The sequence below is a fragment of the Typopeltis vanoorti genome, chromosome 3 (assembly GCF_054136105.1).
Source record: "Typopeltis vanoorti isolate ZY-2024b chromosome 3, IOZ_Tvanoo_1.0, whole genome shotgun sequence".
Taxonomy (NCBI): domain Eukaryota; kingdom Metazoa; phylum Arthropoda; class Arachnida; order Uropygi; family Thelyphonidae; genus Typopeltis; species Typopeltis vanoorti.
Window position 1 is genome coordinate 20,210,943 of NC_143551.1, and position 16,216 is coordinate 20,227,158.

General features: G+C 35.8%; 1 protein-coding gene across 3 annotated transcripts in view; it reads left to right on the forward strand.

Annotated features, from left to right (window-relative positions):
- LOC150107973 (katanin-interacting protein-like) overlaps positions 1 to 16,216 on the forward strand; it is a 726,539-nt gene that overhangs the window by 586,372 nt on the left and 123,951 nt on the right. For all 3 annotated transcript variants that reach the window (XM_090415492.1, XM_090415493.1, XM_090415494.1), the window contains 2 exons: positions 7,362 to 7,512; positions 7,999 to 8,164. In XM_090415492.1, coding sequence (XP_090271618.1) covers positions 7,362 to 7,512; positions 7,999 to 8,164 — 317 coding nt within the window. The remainder of the gene's footprint in view (positions 1 to 7,361; positions 7,513 to 7,998; positions 8,165 to 16,216) is intronic.

Below are 16,216 nucleotides of genomic sequence, written 5' to 3' on the forward strand. Positions count from 1 at the left end.
TCTCCCAGCAAATAATGGTGATGCAATTGTCATCTTAGATATTGAAAAATACAACAACAAAATGTTACAATTATTGCAAACAAATACTTATTCAGTTCTTGAGAGAGAGAGAGAGATCCAAACCATGAACTCAATAATCATACTATAACCTCCTGAGAACCACTACAGAATTTCCTAGAAATTTAAGGTGGTTTCTTTGTTCACTTGATCCTCTAATTCCTTGATTATATGGTTTGTCTAAAATACATAAGGGAAAACACTCCATTAAGACCCACCAATAGAAGGCATTGATTTTCCCATATACAAGCTTTCAAAACATTTTACCAAAATTTTGAAAGGTTTAACAGACCTTGACCACCTTCTTCCTCAAGAATTCTGAATATTTCATTTCTTAAAGACATGCATCTTCAAAAAGATGAAACTATAGCCAGTTTCGATGTTCTTTCCCACAAATGAGGTTTTAATTCTTTAAAAAAAATAAGTTATCTACTGAAATAAAGAGCCAAAAGGCTTCAGTTCGACGACGTAAAATTATTGAAATTAAGTGGATATCGAATCCAACATTATTCAGCTTTGAAATAATGTTGGATTCAACATCCACTTAATTCGAATAAGTTATTTAAAAAAAAAGTTATATCACTCCTGACCCATTACATAAATTTTGGTTACTTCCTTTTTAAAAATACTATTTACAAAGATAACCTCAGCTTGGCAATGAGCAACCCATTATCTCCTAGATTGGCAAATTTATATTTGGGAGCCTTTGAGGGAAAAGTATTTGAATTCCTTCTCATTAAAGCCAAGATTATGAAAAAGGTATAGTGATGATGTTTTTTTAATTTGGAGCCATGGACCAGATTCCTTAAGAATTATTGAACCATCTCAACAATCAACATCCAAAAATACAATTTACCATGGAGTTGAAAGTTAATGGTTCATTCCTATTCCTGGTTGTCAAACTTACTCAAATGAATCCGAGTAAGTAAGAAGTGATGTGGAAGAGTGAGAGAGTAAGGAAGGAGAAACTGATCACTCTCTCTCGCTTGCAAGAAAGAGTTCACATGTCTGCCCATAACTTTCATTAATACCTAGATATCCAAACATGATCAGATTTCCCTTCTTGAACTGACCTTCCAGCCTTTCCCAGCATAAAGACCCATTAATTTCACCCATGGCTTCTGCAGCTGCCAAAACTCAGTATGCTTTTCCACTCAAGACACTGCTTCTTCACACTTTACAGCTGATAACTCTAAAATACAAATCCCAAATCTGTCTAACCATAGTGTAAAATCTTGTATAGAAGGATTTTAGAATAAAAATTTCTTCTATACCAATTTTACTTGGGAAATAAAATTAATTTAATATACTTGTAATTTGATTAATATTTAACTCATTTTGCTGTAATAAACCTGAAAAAAAAAGTGTTAGAAAATAAATTGTAATAAAAAAATTGTACAAACAAAGAATTAACTCAGACGGGATTAACATGTAAGACTTGAGGCTATCGCAACTCGTAAAGGTCAGCGAAGTACGAGGTTTCCCGACTTGACTCAGCAACCACTGGGTGGCTGAGAATACCCCTTTCAAGAAAATCCGGGCGATTAAATCTGTAAGAGTTCCAAGGTCAGGAGAGCAGAATAAAAGGAGGAAGAATCGAAGGAAAAGACACTAGGCTTTTTGGCGCTAGGATTGCTGTTCCTACTCTCACTGTGAGGAGTTCCCAGTGTATCCTGCTGTTCCAAGGACGGGGATCCACGTCCTACCAGCCGATGCCCGACGATGATAGAAGTTTCGTAATAGCAGTGATGGTATACTCTAGAGTTCCCACCGCTAAATTCTGTGGCGATTTCCGCGTGTGAGTATCATTGATATCGTAAAAAGTGCCCGTTTGTGAAATTTTCCGGAAAGTAGAAGAAGGTGTCAACGATCTATAAGATCTTGTGTAATGAACTGGATGACAAAGTAGCAAGTAAGACTTGTTTAGGACTTTCCTAGATGTGAAATTTATAGCAAGGATTGCTGAATTTTTTTAGTTTATCATAATGAACAGTAGTAAAGACTGAAATCCTGTTTTTGTAAAATTTATTGTGAAGTATTTTGCAGAGTTATAAGGAATTAGATATTGTTATGTATTGAAGAAGGAATAGTATGTGAAAGTTTTAGTTAAGCCTAATAATAATTATGGTCTGAGTTAAATTAATGTAAAGTGTGTACAAGTCTGCTCCCATGCCTGAATTATATGTGAATGTATTTATTGCATTAGTCATTAAGCCTAAGAGAGAATTGTTTAATTAACCAAGTGGAGAACTAGACGCAAATTTTATATTATTTCCATGTCATTTTAGTTAGTGAATTTGAGTTGGATTAATTTAGTATGTGTAGTGTTACTTCCTTTTCTTGTATCTTGATTAAGCATGAATAAATTGTTTTGTTTGTCAAATAACTTGCCTGATTCTGCATTACCAATGCACTTCTCATAAAAAGACAGAACCTGTGTGACCTTAAGAGTAAAGTAGCACAACTGATAAATAGTAGATTTTAACGTTGCTTGACTTAGAGATGATTTTTAGAGATAATTCAGTGTTGTGCTGGGCGTTTTTTCTTGCATGTTCAGGAAAGATATACAGTTCCTCTACGAGATCTCTGATGGCACAGTCGTAAATACAAATAAATTTTCAGAGATCAGTGTGAGAAAAAGCCAGCTGTTTAGACAAAGGAATTGGCTCCAGCCAGAGGCAATTTCTAAATTCTAAAATATGTACACGTTTAGTAGCATAGTCATGACCTTGAGAGGGGGGAATTAAATTGATAGACTGAAAGGATTATAGGTAATAGTCTATTTCAAGCAACAAGATTACAGCAACAGCGGAGTACAACTGACATGAAATTAAGAAGTTGAGATAAACGGGAAAAAAAATATTGAAGTATATATCAAAAGCGCAGTTCAACAGATCTTAAATAAGAATAAAAATATATATTTTTACAATAGAATTTTGCTCACATATTTGGAGTGGCACCCAAGTCCTCTCTAAGATTGCTCAACTCCATTCAGAAGAGGGCATTCCAGCTAATTAATGATCCCTCTCTCACAGATCCACTTCAATCCTTCTTCCATAGATGTTTGATTACTACCTTATGCATCATGAAATGTATCTGTAGAACTCATGTAGTTTCATGGATATTACTCTTCTGAATTGGCTACGGATGTTCATCTACTTTTCTCCAAAATCATAAGAGCTGTTACTATTTAATGCCCTTTTACAGTTCAACAAAGCTTTCCAAACCAATTTCTGTACCTTGTCTTTCATTCCATCTGCTTCAGCTCTTTGGAACAGCTTCTCCTACTCTGCCATCTGCAAAGAATACAAATCTCTCAGTTGTTCAAAAAAAAGTAAAGGTTCTTTCTTCTTATAGTCTTGCCCACAGCACTAATTTGTATAGGTCCTGTGATCTTTTGTGTGGGTCAGATATTAAAATAAAAAGTGTCATGAATGGGCAAGAGGTATATTTGATAACAATATATATACTGATATGTTTCTTTAGCAGTTGTAGTCCTTTGGAGAAATTGGTGTGAAATAAGACTATTGCAAAGAACAGATCACTGGAATCAAAGGGAAAGAGAACAAGTTCATTTGGTAAGTTTGAAGCTGAACTGTATGTGAATGTTGACCAGCAAATGCTCATGTTTTTACATGCTTGGAGGAAAATGAAAGAATGATGAGTTCAGTGGAGTAGTGCACACATTAAAATAACTATGAAAAAGACAAGGCAGAAACATTTTTTTATTTTTCATATTTATGAATTTAGGGACACAAAACATACGTGTTGAAAAGATTATTTTACTGATTAATAATAAAATAACTTTACGTTTCGGCCCCTGTATTGAGGTCATCATCAGAAGGATACATGTGTATAAGAACCAAGCTACATGTTGCACTCTATACAGGTAAATTACATCTACGTTGTTAACTAATCTTTTTTCTTACACTGCCCTCTAGTGATTAAAAAAAAAACTACAATAAACTCTGCTAAAGTCCTCACGTACAAGTATTCTTCTGGAATTATACAGTTTATATTCTTATATTATGATTATCTTCTGGATTTATACAGTAAGGTTGCTATTGAATGTTCAGAAGGAAAAAAAAAAAAAAAAAAAAAAACTTCACTAAGAAAAATTGAGATTTTTCTTTGTGGTTGCTATGAAGGTTGCAGATTCTTGGAATGGTTAGACCATCATTTTTATTCAGATTTGGATCATGTTTCAGCATTTCACATGCTTCCTTGAATTTCTGCTCAAACCAGGTTTTGGTGTAGGTTTTGTGATCTTTTGTGTAGTAGGTGTAGTGACATACCACAGAACTGATTTCCAATCAGTTCTGTGGTATGTTTGGAGTGTGTGGTCAGAAAGGCCAGTTTTTCCAAAATGGAGGTATTTTATGTGTCGTTTGTGTTCATCCTTCCTGATTGGGATGGTTCGCCCTGTTTCTCCTATGTATAGTATGTTACATGTGCATTGTATTTTGTAAAAATAAAATAAAATAAATTTTTATTTTATTTTTTTATTTTGTGTGTGTATATCACTCACCCACAAAAGTTGGAAATTTATAGCACTGATGTGTCATCAGCTGGTTAAAGAATTTTTTTATCATTTTTTATTTGATTTATATTTCATTTTTCATTAATATATGTGGGGAGGGGGGACTGAAAAGTTTTGATAAACACCTAGAACAAAAACGATATTAAAGCAACTGATATAACCACAAGAAAGAACATATCTTAAAACCCTTTAACCCCCTCATGTTTCATCACATTGTAATAAGTTGTTCTTTTTCTTTAGTATATATACAAGAAGACAAGTCATGTACCTCAATTCCTTCATGGTGACTATTACAACTTTTCAGCATACCCTCATATATCATATTTCATAATATAATATCAACTATAATATTTGCATAGTTGAATACACAGCTTGCCTGTAAAAAATCTGCTTGACTGTAATTCTTTTTAAAACTATCTTACATATTTTTAATTTGAACATGCCCTGCTTTTAAATTAAGTAATGATCACTTCCAATTTTAACCCTTTAACTGCTACGGTCGAGTTAACTCGAGCATGGAAAAAAATGGCGACCTTACTACGATCGAGTTAACTCGATTTGAACTTTCATTGTGTAATACTCATTTAATCTAGTTTGTGAAAGCATTTGAATTGAGTGGGCTTATAGTGCCATCTCTTAGGATTAGAAGGAACTAATTTTCAAGCTAACCCTTTAACTGCTGAGAACATATTATTACAGGCTCAGAGATACATGCCTGCTTTGCTGAGCCCGTATATGTACGGTTGGCATGCCTCCCATATTCAGACAATTTTTTTAGTATGGAAAGAATCATCATAAGATATTCAAACTTTGCAGGTAGGTTCCTCCATCTATTGCCAACCAATTTGAAAAAACCCTGCTACCTCTCATACGAGGTAGCAGGGTTTTTTCTCCTGGAAACTTGGGTTTTTCAGCCCGCACACAGACAAATCAGCCCTTCAGAACACACGCAGTTTACAGACAAAAAATACTAGTTGTGGTGGAGGGCAGTAGATGGCATTAATGTGGATGATTGGTACTAGAGGTTTGGGTGGAGACTGAGAGGTGTGCAGTAGGTGTCCTCCCGTGATGAGTCTTCGGACTCCTTGGAGGTGTCACGAATAATAATAATAATAATAATAATAATAATAATAATATGCAGCATGATACATAAACCACGTGACTGTGGGGATTTCCGGGATGTTACAAGTAAATATCCGTGCTATCTTACTGATGATCAAATCGATGAATCGTTAACAACAAATGAGTCGGGAGAAGAATTGTCCGAGTTAAGTGAATTGTGTACTTCAGATGAAGATCCTGGGGTGATTCTGCATAAATTAATGTGTGTAATTTGCATAATCAAGTGGACACCCCTTGGTTATGCAAATTTTATAAAACACTATTATTGCCATTTTTTTGAGTGAACAAGTGTATATCAAGAATGTATGATGCTGTCTGGACTTCTTACTTCAGTAAGAATTTTAATTGATTTTATTTATAAATTTTTTGCAAAATTAATTCAGCACATGGAACAGTACAGTCAGTAGAATATAAAATCAGCAGTTAAAGGGTTAAATCCCCTGTATACCCTTGTATCCTGAATCAGCATGAAGATATCATTTCAACAGTAACATAGTTCATAAAACTTTTTTTGGGACCCTTCAGAGTAGTTCAGTTGGTTTTAATGATGCCCTTTGGTTTGAAAAAGCCTGGGGTTTGAATCACATCTCATACATGAAGAACCTTTATCAGGAATTTTCAACTGAAGGTAAGTTAGCTGGTCTTTGTATGGAGATGCAAGGTTTTCCCTGATGGAAACTCTGTTTTTTTATTCTGCAAAAGTAGCAAACCACCCAGAACACTGCACACAATTAACAGACATGCTGATAGGGTGAAGTGCTATGAGAGTATTAATCAGATTTCAGACAAGCTAAGTTATTGGACTGTGATAGGCCATTGAGCCTAACACAATGGATAATAGGATAACATTTTTTTTCTATTTTCTTGTGTATTTTGTCCATATGAATTTGAGCACATCTTTATTAGTCTCTATCCTGAATAGAAATCCAGCAGGAACTTACATTTATCCAGCAGGAACTACCCTTTGCTACCATGAAAGTATCATATATAACTCAACTAGAGTTACCTTCCAGAATGTCACTTCATCTGCTTATTCATTTGTCTTTGTCTTTCCCATAAGTAAATCATGTGACATATTGTTGGTTGCTCTATTACTAATTTAAAACTGATTTTATTAACAGGTGGAAGGATAAAAATGATATCAAACTGCAAGCTAGATGATCATGTAAGCAATAATACATATGATGCCATGCCATGACAGGTTGTGGTCCCCTGATCTCTAAAATTTCCTGTCAGTAGTTGTTTGTTTATAGCAGTCAGCTTTCCCTTCACATTCTGCAAAACAGAAAAACTGACAGGAACCCATGCACTGATAGACATAACCTATGATGGTGATAAAATTGACTTCCCTGTCATAGCATATAAATGGAAAGTCAAATTACTTAACAGTCATAACAAGCTAGTGGTCTGTTTAATTGTACTTAATTTTATTTTAATTGTATTTTTAATTCCGTTTAATTGTATTTACTTTTATCCTATTTAAGTTTAATTAATTTTAATTCTAATCCTATTTAATTTTATCCTATTTGCCTTTTAATTTTAATTGTACAAATGAGACTCAAAAATGAGTGTTATTCATTCACTGAAAATATAATAAGTACATTGTAATTTTTTTTTCTTTTCTGAAAATTTATTTTTGCAGCCATTACTTTGACTTTGGCAAGTACCTGGGGAGATCTACACTTTATAGGACTGACAGGACTAGAGCTAATAGGACTGGACGGAGAAGCCATAACAGTGTTGCCAAATATGATAATGTCCTCATCAGTTGATCATGCAGACACCATTATGAAGTAAGTATTCAATATGCTTCAGTACAAGAATTATTAATAAGCTGTAGTTTTCATTTATGTATAATGCTCTCATCATGTTAAAGCCTTATATTTGGAATTATATTGTAATATTGCATAAATATTGTAATTTGCTGACCTTCTTGGCTGAGTGAATAACATCTCTGCTCTCCGATCAGCAGGCTATGAGGCCACATCCCATAATAGTATGTTTTTGTGTTTTTTTCAGTGGCATAAGATTTTCATCAGCCAATGTGAGACAATTCTGCTTATTGCAAGCCAGAAGTGACATAAAAGAAAAAAAAAGACCATATTTGGCTTCTAGAGCAAACATCTGGCCATGCTCAGTACTAATACATAGGTTTAGCAGGCTTTTGTGGGGTGGATTTACGATAAAAATGTTCTGTTTCTTTCTTGTTTCTAATGTAGACTGCTTACTTTATGGAATTCATATAACATTAACGTGTTTCCTTCTTATTTATAATATAGGCTTCTTGATGGTGTGCATGTGACATTGAATAAAGATCACATGTGGTGTACCAGTTTTATTGAAAGTTGTCCACCTGTAATCACAATCACTTTTGATGAGCCTACAGGAATAGCAGGGTTACGCTTGTGGAATTATAATGCCAGTCCAGAGGATACATATACTGGAGTAAGTTTTATATGTTTCTTATAGAAATGTTTGCCATCTTTTAGTCATTTGAAAATTTTTGGCCATTTTGAATATTGTGTTTATGGAGTTATTAGAATTATTATTATTATATTGGGTCAAAAGACTAATCACAGGAGACTCATGCTAACCATTATTCATACAATACCTATCAATTACATATTTGGTTTAATCCTTTATCCAAGTGTAAGCAAACAAAGTTTTCACCTGAAATATTTTCAGGACTGGGGCAACTCATGGAAAAGGTGGTATAAGTTCTGATCACTTGCCTTAGTATCCGATAATGCAAAGCACATATCCTTATGGGTATGTATAATGCTATGCATTATGGAAAGGATTATTACCCAGACCGGTCTCAACCTTTATTGAAGTCTCGTCAGTGGGAGCTAGACCCAGAGGTGGTGATACTAAAGTGGAAGTAATGCCAAAGTCATATAACCATATACCAGTTGCCAAAAGGTGTCAACACCTTATTATTAAAATTCTCTGGATTAGAGATAGTTGATGGATATGACTTTTGCATTACTTCCACCTTAGTATCACCACCTCTGGGTCTAGCTCCCACTGACGAGACTTCAATAAAGGTTGAAACTGGTCTGGGTAATGATCCTTTCCATAATGCATAGCATTATACATACCTATAAGGATATGTGCTTTGCATTATGGGATATTAAGGCAAGTTATCAGAACTTATACCACCTTTACCACGAGTTTCCCCAGTCCTGAAAATATTTCAGGTGCGAGCTTTGTTTGCTTACACTTGGATAAAGGATTAAACCAAATATGTAATTGGTAGCATAGCCAAGTGAAAAAACCTTCATCAACAATACCTATCATGCATCTCTTTATATGTAAAAAATAGAAGAAAAAAATCCATAGCCTGCCCATGGTACAAAATGTACTATAGGTTTACAAATAACTTCTCATGGGTGGGAACAACATAAAAAAAAATATATATATATATATATATCCCCTCTCCTTAAATTTCCTATATCATTAATGTACAAATTAAAGAGTAGCAGTCCTGGTGCAGACCTTAAGTCACTCTACTACCTCATTTGGCTCGATTCCACTCCGCCTCATGCTACTCTGATGTCTTTCTGTCTATCAGCCATCCCCTTAACTATGCTACAAGCTTCGTATCCATTCCCATGTACTCCAACTTATGTAATAGTTTCCCACATGGTATTCCATGAAATGCCTTTGCAAAATCCAGCAGTATCACAGTTTAACCTTTCCCTTTATCTAATTCCACTGCCACTTTATTATGAAATGTGAATAAATTACTAAAGCAGAATCTACCTTTTACAAAGCCATGCTACTCCTAGAGTATCATATTCCTATCCTGAATTTGACCTTTAACCAACTTTTCCAATACTTTAATCACAACCCCTGAAATACTAATTGGTCTGTAATTGCTACTTTTGTCTTGTATGATACTTGCAATGATGTTTGCTATGCTTCTTACCATTCTAAGAACCAGATAATGTCAGACGAGGGCGCTAGTGGGTCAAGCGCTACGAACGTGCTTTGAAGAGCTCCTGATTCAGATAAGTTTTACTAGGAATAATTAAGTATATATGCGTAATTGTTTAAGTAAGAGCGGCTGTAAACGTTGTACGCTACCAATATTATTAGTGTGGGGTTTTTTTTCTTGCTTAAACTAAATACGAAAACGTTAATATTAGACCTAGTAACCTGCAGAGAAAAAAAATGGCGGCTGCATTGTCATTCCATGATTTTAATTTGGATTTCAGTAGGTTCGTTAAGTGTGAGGTCTGTTATATGTATTCCTTCGATTACATAAATGATTTGTGGATGTTTAGTGCGGATGGAAGAAGGGTGTGTGCGAAATGTGACCTGAACGAGGAATTGATGAATGCGAATATGAAGTTGATGACAGAAAGTGCTAGTACCGATTGTGTCGTGAGTGCACGTTTGAAAGAGAATGGCGAGAAAGACAGGCGAAAAAATGTTAAAAAATCAGGAAAAAAGAAAAAGAGCGATTTGACAACCGTAATGGATGTTAAAAGGGACGAAAGTGAGGTGGAAAGAAACGAAATTGAGAGAACGAATGAAAGTAGAAATGGCGTGGTGCAGAAACCGCAAGTAAAAAAAATTGAAAGAATGAATGATAGCGAAAAAAGAATGACTGATGGCGAAAGTTGGACGCATGTTGGAACGAAAGTACTGAACCAAAGAAAGATGAATGACAGTAAAAGTGAGAAGAATGATAGCGAAAGTTGGACGCATGTTAGTCCGAAAGTATGGAAACAAAGAAAGATATGTGAGAGTGAAAGTGAGAAGAATGACAGTGAAAGTTGGACGTATGTTGGACCGAAAGTACGGAAACAAAGAAGGATGAATGAGAGGGAAAGTGAGAAGAGAGGGTCGAGAGTTAGAAAGTTAGAAAGATTTAATGATAGAGTGAATGTGTCGCGAGGTTCAGAAGGTGAATGAAATTAAGAGAATGCAGGTCAAAACTATTAAAATAAATCATGATGGCATGAAAGAGTTAACAAAAGATGAGCGAGTGGCGTTGTATGGCGACTCCATTATTAAAGGTGTGCTAGAGGATAAAATGCACAAGGTATGTTTTCCAGGCGGTAAAATGAGTAGAGTGATTGAGGCATTGAACATGAGGCGGGAACGAGCAAAAGAGTTAATTGTATTAATTGGAACAAATGATTTGAGAGAGAACAAAGAGCATGTCAAAATGAATGTCAGGAGACTGCTTGGAAAGATAAAGGAGAATAGTGTGACAGGAAGAGTGGTCAGTGTGTTGCCTAGGTATGATTGTGGTGAAATGAGGCGGAGAGCAAGGATTATGAATGATATTCTGGCTGAAATGTGTGAGGAGATGGGAGTACAGTTTGTTAATGTGTGGAATGAGTTTGAGGGATGGAGTGAGCTGTATGGGAGCGATGGACTGCATTTGAGTGGTTATGGTGCGAGTCGCTTGGAGAGACTGCTGCTGGAAGGTAGAGAAGTGAATAGAGAGAATGAATCAGATCAAGAGGGGAGTGATGTGGAAGAACAGGAGAGTAAGACAGGAGAGATTGAAGGAGTGGAAATGAATGTGGAAGTGAGTGGTATGAGTATAGATAATGAGAGAATGGGTGTGCAAGAGGAGCAGGGAAACGGGGAGGCTCAGGGTGGACAGGGATACACAGCGTGAGAAAGGTGGATGCTCCAAGAGGAGGTGAGAGAATGTGTAGGCAGGAAAGTAATGGGATGATCAGGGATCAAAAGGAAACAGATGGAATTGCAAAGGGTTCTAAAATGAAGAAGCAGAAAGGGAAATGGCCCCAGTCCAGCATGGAGAGATCACATCGAGTGAGTGGTATCAGTGGAACTAGCTGTAGATCCAGAAATGAGTTGTTGTGTTTGTATACCAATGCTAGAAGTATAAGAAACAAGGCGGATGAAATGGTTGCACTAATTGCGTCTGTGCACCCAGAGATTGTCGGAATAAGTGAGACATGGTTAGATGAGGATGACATCCTGACAGGAATAGAGATGGAAAGGTATGATGTGTTTCGTGAGGATAGAAGGGGTAAAAAGGGAGGGGGAGTGCTATTGATGATAGAGAAAGAGTTATGTCCATACAAGGTAGAGATGCAAGGGGGAAATGGGGCCAGTGGTTTTGAGGCAGTATGGTGTGAGATAGAGGTGAATAGAATCAAATACTTGGTGGGATGTTGTTATAGACCTGGTAATGTGGATGGTGGTGATAGTGAAATGTATAGTCAAATAAGCCAAGCAAATAAGAAAAGGGTGATCATTATGGGTGATTTTAATTATGGCAATATAGACTGGAATGAAGAGATAGCAACTGGAAGTAAAGAAAATGAGTTTCTTGAGTTTTTGAGGGATAACTACCTCAGACAGTATGTAACAGAGGGCACAAGAGGATTAAGGGTCTTGGATTTGGTCATCTCATCGGAGGATGTAATTATCAATGAGGTATCAAATCATCCACCAATTGGTGAAAGTGACCATGAGGTGATTACTTGGGTGGTTGCCAGCAGTGCAAGGACCCCTGTGAAAAAAGGGTATATGTGGAACTACAAGGGGGGTGATTATGAAGAGCTCAGGAGACAGCTTGCAGGTGTAGCATGGAATGAGGAGTTAGCTGGAAAAGAGATCAATGCAGCTTGCGGGATTTTCAAAAAATATTTAGTGGATGCAATGTCTAAATGTATACCACGGGTGAGAAGGTTAAATAAGTTAGGTGTGAGATGGATGAATAAAGAGATTAAGCATGCAATACAGAGAAAAAGGGCATTGTGGAGGCAGCATAAGAGAAGTGGAAGTAACCAATTTCATGAGTTCTACAAAGACCAGGCAAGGAGAGTGACTTGGTTGGTGAGAGTAGCTAAAGAGAGGTATGAACAGCAGTTAGCTAATGAAGCTAAAAAGAATCCTAGGGAGTTCTTTCGATATGTAGCCAGCAAAAGAAAGAATGATTATGGAAGGATGACATTGATTGGAGAAAATGGTATAAAGACAGCTGTTGCAGAATGTGTGGTGGAGATACTTAATGAGCAGTTCATAAAGATCTTTCAATCTTGTGAATGTGACTTCATGGAGAGATTAAGAGCAGTTGATGATGGGGAGGAGAGACTGACTGTAAGTGAGCAAGAGGTGTTGGGGGAGTTGAGTAAACTAGATGTAAATAAGGCTGTGGGACTTGATAATATATCACCGCGTATTCTGAAGGAATGTGCCAGAGAGTTGACACCTGCCTTGACATATTTTTTTAATACGAGTCTTGCACTTGGTCAAGTCCCTAAAGAGTGGAAGGAGGGCAAGATTGTGCCACTTCATGAAGGAGGTGATCGAACTCAAGCATCAAACTATAGGCCTATCTGTGTGTCGGGTGTTGTGGTTAAGTTGTTGGAGAAGCTTGTGAGAACTAGAATCCAGAGTTGGGTTGACAACAATGGTATAATCTTTGATGGACAGCATGGATTTGCTAAAGGGAGGTCGTGTTTTAGTAATCTACTTACTTATTACAATAAAGTGACTGCTTCCTTGGACAGAGGAGAAGGATACACAGTAATATACTTGGATTTCGCAAAAGCTTTTGATAGAGTGCCTCATGATAAGTTGACAGTCAAACTAGAGCAGATGGGGTTGGATATTAGATTAGTGCATTGGATTGGAGACAGGCTATCTGATAGGTATCAACAAGTTGTGTATGGGGGTGCAATATCCAGGAAAAGGAAAGTCACTAGTGGAGTGCCTCAGGGATCTGTTTTAGGGCCATTACTATTTAACTTGTATATTAATGATATTGGCGAAGATTTGGATGGAGATATTCAGTTGTTTGCAGATGATGCAAAGTTGGGACGAACCATAAAGAGTAGTGAAGATGTTGTGGCCTTGCAAGAAGACTTGAATAAATTGATTGATTGGGCAAGCAAATGGGGATGCGAGTTCAATGTTGCAAAATGTAAGGTTTTAAAATTTGGAAAACAAAGATGGGATGCAGAATTTATGCTTGGTAAGAATATATTGTTGGAAGTAGAGGAAATAAGAGATCTGGGAGTGATAGTGGATAAGGATCTAAAATTTAGGGGTCACATCGCCAAAATTGTGAAGACAACACAAAGACTTCTGGGAATGATGAGGAGGACACTGACGTGTAGAAGTAGGGAGATTCTTGTTCCATTGTATAAGGCTTTGATTAGGCCACACATGGACTATTGTGCCCAGATTTGGTCACCTGGTTTTCAGAAGGATGAAGAGATGTTGGAAAGGGTGCAAAGGTGACTGACTAAGGTAGTTTCTGACCTCTGGAATGTCGAGTATGAGGAAAGATTGAAAAGATGTAATTTGCAGAGACTAGTGGAGAGAAGGAAGAGGGGAGATATGATAGAGACCTACAAGTTGGTAAGGGGTTGCTATAGGATCAATGGTGGAGAAGTTCTACAGCGAATAGTGGGAGATCAGGGGAGAACCAGAGGTCATCCCTGGAAACTGTATAAAGAGGGTGTGAGTAGGGGAGTGAGAGGCAGGTTTTTTTCGTGCAGAGTTGTGAATGATTGGAATGCCTTGCCTGAGAGTGTGGTGTCTGCAAGGAGTTTGAATGTGTTTAAGACCCGGTATGATGAGATGTGTGTGAGATAAAAGGACCTCCTAGATGAGTCTTTGACTCCATGAGGTCTTGTTTAATAATAATAATAATAATATAGTGTATAGCCGGCCTGATTGGCCGAGTGGTTAGCATATCCGCTCTCCAGCCAAAAAGCTGCAGGTTCGAATCCCGCCATGGGCATGGATGTTTGTGATTGTCTGTGAAATTACTAGTAGCGGTAGATGGCATTGGTGCAATTGCGGTTCGTTGTAGTTGGTGAATTGAGTGGTGGAGACAGAGAGTTGTTGTAGAGTAGGTGTCCTCCCGCGATGAGTCTTTAGACTCCTTGGAGGTATCATGTAATAATAATAAAATATGCTCCAAAAGATGATCTTGATATAAAGATCGAAACATCGAGTGTTGATTTTGGTTTATATTAAACTAAAGTTTTACTCAAACACAGTAGTTGTCTCCATAATTTTCCAAAATGTATTCTAATTACCGTGTAAGACTAAAAGAAAAAACTGATTTATCTTTCTTTACCATACTAGATAAATATTTTAAAAAAGATAACTGGCAAACATTTAATGAAAATGAAAAGGAAATAACTAAAGAAGAATTAGAAATCAGCCTGAAAGAAACAAGAAATGAAATGGAAAATCACCTGGAGAAGATAAGTTAGGTTCAGAATTATATAAATATGCAGGAATAAGGTTCAAAGAAAGACTCCTTTTTATTTTTAAATAAAATCTATTCAACAAGAAACCCACCAATAGAATGGAAAAAAGCAATTGTGATTCCTATCTTTAAAAAAGGTAGTAGAGACTACCTAAAAATTGGAAAGGTATAAGTATACTAAATTCTGTTACAAAATATATAGCAGAATTTTAAATAAAATATTCTGAAAACTTTATTTTAGAAGTACAGAATGGATTTAGAAAAGGACGATCATATATAGACCTGGCCTTTTGCCTAAAATTAATAATAGAGAAAAGAAGAGAATACAATTTAGAAACACATATTACATTTATTGACTTTGAAAAAGCATTTGACAAAGTTAAAAAAAAAAAATCTTATTTAACATATTAAAAGAAAGACAAATAACAAATAATATTCCAAAAGCTATAAGTATATATGAAAATAATCAAATACAAATAAGATTAAATCATCAGCTATCATATACGAGAGAGATAAACCAAGGATTCTGGCAGGGATGCTCCCTTTCAGCAACTCTTTTTAATATTTATCTAAATGAAATAATAATAAAATCGAATAAAAACTTCCATCAAGGTATTAAACTTTCTCCTACTGTGAACTTAAACACTCTCCTTTTTGCTGATGACCAAATAATAATTAAAAATTCTGAAGATAACTTACAGAAAGCTATTTTAGATCTAAATGAGTTATCCAAAGATTGTGGTATGATAATATCAATGGAAAAATCAAAAACTATGGCCTTTAAAGGACAAGATCCAGTAAGAACTAAAATAGTAATAAATAAAAAAATTTTAGAACATGTGAATTCATTTAACTACCTAGGATTACATATGAAAATGAAAGGATATAAACCTAAAATTTGCAAAATATTTAAAAATAACAGGTGTAATTAACTCTATATTTTTGTTTTATTGTCCAGATTTCACTTTCCTACAATAGGACTGGTAGGGCTGATGTATTGTATACTTTTAGTCTAGTTTGTTTTTGTACTAGGTTAGGTTTAAATATAGAGTTAATTACACCTGTTATTTTTAAATATTTTGTAATTTTTAGGTTTATATCCTTTCATTTTCATAAAAAATATAAACATAAATGGATGGAACACGTTGAAAGAATGAAAACAGAAAGATTACCAAAACAAGCCTTAAATTACAAACCATTAGTATAAAGAAAACCAGGACGTCCTCTTAAGAGATTTAACGATGACTTCTGAGGCCGAAACAGGCCACTCTAGG